This window comes from Phragmites australis, chromosome 7 (assembly GCF_958298935.1).
Source record: "Phragmites australis chromosome 7, lpPhrAust1.1, whole genome shotgun sequence".
In the NCBI taxonomy this organism is placed as follows: Eukaryota; Viridiplantae; Streptophyta; class Magnoliopsida; order Poales; family Poaceae; genus Phragmites; species Phragmites australis.
Genome location: NC_084927.1, coordinates 21,187,383 through 21,191,150, shown reverse-complemented (window position 1 = coordinate 21,191,150; position 3,768 = coordinate 21,187,383). Strand labels below are relative to the sequence as shown.

Sequence of the window (3,768 nt, the reverse complement as noted above, 5' to 3'; positions counted from 1 at the left end):
ATTGTGTAGTGCCACGGAAAGTTTGTAATCGCCATCGACTTAAGTAACAAAACCTAGCTTGATCTTTGTTGTCGCTAGGAGAGGATAGGGTTGGAAAAGACCCAGCTCTTTGTGAGCTCCTCAACGAAGACGTAGGTACTTCTTTGTGAGGTGTCCGAACTCCGAGCTAAATTCTTGTCTCATCATTTGTACAAGTTTTACTAGTTGTTGTAGTTTTAGGATTTTTCTTAAATTTTAGTATTTGTGAGAATCTTACTGCTAGCTATTGTTGTTTAAGCATTTTACTCATAATAGAACTAGTGGTATCTTTTAGACTCTAGTTATACTTGCTTAGCTTCATTTGTTTTCGAAATCCTATATAGCCCGGATATTCCAGACTAGACCGGATACTCCGGACAGACTGGAGTATCCGACTTTCACCGGAGTATCCGATATCTGTTTAGTCCGCTGCTAAGTTTTAATTTTCAGAAATACCTATTCACCCCCCTTTAGGCAACTTTAAGTACATTCACTATTATGAATACATCTACATGACAAAAGCATCACATGACATTTGAAGCATCTATAACGTTTAGTTCACTTCGCAACCTACTAAATGTGGCTTCATCTAGAGGTTTTGAGAAGATATCCACTAATTTATTTTTCGACCTTACACCACTAAAGATATATCATTTTTAGTCAAATGGTCTCTAAGAAAGTGATGACGAATATCAATATACTTTGTGCGAGAGTGTTGAACCGGATTATTTACATTTTTACGGCACTCTCGTTGTCACAAAGGAGCAACCTTCTCTAGATTAACACCAAAGTCTAACAATGTTTGCTTTATATAAAGGATTTGAGCACAAACATACTCCGGCGGCTATATATTCTGCTTCCGTTGTAAACAAAGCTATAAAATTTTGCTTCTTAGACGACGAAGAAACAAGGAACCACCCTAACAAGTGACACTCACCGAAATACTTTACAATCCACACGGCATCCGGTAAAGTATGAATCCGAATAACACAAAAGTAAGAAGCTAACACCTTTAAAATACCACAAGTAAATCCGAGTAACCCAACGTTACCGACACGACTAACACGGACACGACATAACAAGTCTTTTGTTCGGTGCTATACATAGAACTACTACTTCGTTGCTGCAGCAGCTATGCCAGCACGTACGTACTTAACCATGCGAAACAAAAACACTAATGAGACCAGCTCTTATCCGTGGGAGCTCCACCTGGGTCACTTCTTGCAGACCAGGCCGGCACCGCCATTCCCGCTGCCGCACAGCGCGTCGGTCGGCTCCTCGATGATGTCCAGGGACCCGGCGACGCCGTCTTCGCCGGCGAAGCGGGCCACCTCGCAGTCTGTGGCGAAGATGTCGGACACCTGATACTTGCGTGCGCCGCCCATCACGGGGATCTTGGCGCCCATGTCCATCCCGGCGCTGACGTAATCCGGCCTGTAGGTCTGGCCCAGCACGCCATGCACGTCGGCGCTCATGGTGTAGAACTTGAACGCCACGTTGAGGTGCGCCAGGCTGTCGTCGGTGGTCAGCCCGTACCCGTGGATCCTCGAGTCCTCCTCGGTGACAGGGACCGCGTTGGCGACGATCCGGAACCGCCCGTCGAGGCGCACCACGACGCCGTTGGCCGCGCCGGTGCGGAAAACGGACAGCGCGGGCGCGGAGGCCGGGCTCCAGCTGGCGCCGACCACGGCGTCCAGCGGGACGGGCGCGCCGTCGAAGGTGATGGCGAGGCGGTCGACGGCGTCGTCCCAGCTGGCCGTCCTCCTGACGCCGAGGTAGAGGCGGTGGCCACCGGAGCGGATGCCGAGCGCCTGCACCCAGGTGAAGTCCCGCGCGCCCTTCGCGTTGCGCTTGCCGATGAAGTGCGCGTTGATGTGCAAGTTGGCGTCCGAGAGCAGGCAGAAATCGGCGTCCCGGCGGCCGTGGAACAGGAACTTGTTGCCGTCGCCGCCCACGAAGCGCGGGTCGTAGCACTCTGTGCCCATCAGATCACACACTGCTCATGTTCAATTCATGCACACACGGCAGACACCAAACGCACAAACAGATCAAAACCTTCGCACAAGAATTGCATGCAAGTGCACCAGCATGAATGCGTGGTGTATGTTGATAGCTCTTACGGCAGACGAGCTTGCAGGAGGGGCAGTGGACGTAGCAGGTGTCGGGGCAGCCGCGGGGGCACTGGCGCGCGAGGACGGAGCAGGTGGGCTCCGACCCTTGCTGGCCATTTGTGTTGTTGTAGCAGCTCACATAAGTGGGAGCCGCGCCAGGGCTCATGTAGACGGGGATCACGTTCGGGTCCGACAGGATGGGGTTGTCCGGCTGATCAGGGTCCATCGGCTGGGCGCCCACCGCGGCGACGAGGAATGCAGCGGCGCAGGCGAGTAGCGCCACCGCGCAGGGTCGGACGGACGCCATCTCAATTTTGGTTGCTGGGTGAGGTCGAGGACGAGATGAGGTGATGATAGGTAAAAGGTGCACACGCTGGTGTGCAGATACACGGCTTCTAATAGCCGGGGCGAAGGGGTGCATTGCCTCTGACTAAACGAGTGTCGTTGGAACCAAGCATGGCTTTTCACGGATCAAGCCTCGGCAAGTCAACTGTTCCTCGCTCCGCGCTCCACATGAAACGATTCCATGCTTGTCATGTCGGGGAACGCCTGTGAGAGTGAGAGATGGTCAGAAGATGAACAGACGATGAAGTCTGGGTACCTGTTTCTGTTCGCGATCTTGGTGTCGAGTACCATCTACGTCATTGGAACAGAATCTTCGTGGTCAGCATCTACACAGCGATCGAGGTCCACTTCTTGAACTCGGGGCTGTTGTGCTAAGTGTGAGCTTGGAAATAAGGTTGTATGTGAGAGAGCTATTTAGTTGTCTTTATCGTCATATTGTTAATGAGTTTTGTTGCTATTCTCCTTTCTTTTAACCACATAGTTGTTTAGTTTTTAGGTCTAGTTTTTCTTATAAACTAGACTGATTCTCTTCATCTAATATAAAATCGATAGAACTCACACCGTCCTTTCAAAAAAAAGCATTTGCGGCAGCTGTTCCATGATCCATCAGCTCGGGAAAAATAGTTGTTCAAGATACAAGAAAAGCAAGGAAAGAGAACGAAGACAACCCAGCAACTATAAACAGTTTAGAAAAAGCGCAATGGGCTTCAAAATAGCTCATCATCCGAGTTGCCTTAGGGATGAAAACAAAACGGAATAGCTCTTGTGGTCTATGGTCTCATGAAGAGTTGAAAGTGACGATGGAACAGACCACATTGAGATGAAAGTAACCCATCTAGATTGTTAGGAAAAAAGCTATCAGCGGAAGCAACGGATCTATCAAGATGATACACACGATCATCGACGACACCAGAGGCACGATATTTGTTAACGAGGTTCAGCCGAAGCCTACATCCCCGAGGCATGACTACGGGCGCTCCTCCCCAACTAGCAACACCGGCCGCTTCCTGGGGTTTTCGCAGACTTGCTGCCCCCTGCGAACCTGTCGCTATGCCGTCATGGTTACAAATAGCAGCCCTCCTCTCATATTTATGAGGAGGCCTAGTTACAGCAATCCTACTAGGATTCCACTAGAGTCCTACTAGGATTCCGCCATATACCGCTAATACAACTCTAAGTCCTATACGTAACCAACTCCGTACAATTATTCGACACATATCCAATAAACTCCACCTTGGCGAATAATTTGCCATCTTGAAGCTATCATGCGTGAACCTCCATGTACACCGGACTT

General features: G+C 50.0%; 1 protein-coding gene across 1 annotated transcript; it reads right to left on the bottom strand.

Moving 5' to 3' along the window:
* Positions 1 to 960: 960 nt before the first annotated feature.
* Positions 961 to 2,504, bottom strand: LOC133923478 (uncharacterized). Its single transcript, XM_062368767.1, has 2 exons — positions 2,139 to 2,504; positions 961 to 2,014 (listed from the first exon to the last, which is right to left on the bottom strand). Exons 1-2 carry the CDS (start codon positions 2,434 to 2,436, stop codon positions 1,233 to 1,235), a joined length of 1,080 nt encoding a protein of 359 aa, XP_062224751.1. The 5' UTR covers positions 2,437 to 2,504; the 3' UTR covers positions 961 to 1,232.
* Between the last annotated feature and the right edge of the window lie 1,264 nt (positions 2,505 to 3,768).

Excerpts from the sequence above, each read along its gene's own strand:
- LOC133923478 (XM_062368767.1), bottom strand. The coding sequence starts at position 2,436 with ATGGCGTCCGTCCGACCCTGCGCGGTGGCGCTACTCGCCTGCGCCGCT. Across the intron at positions 2,015-2,138 it reads CTCCTGCAAGCTCGTCTGCC|TGTGTGATCTGATGGGCACA; the intron begins GTAAGAGCTATC and ends GAACATGAGCAG.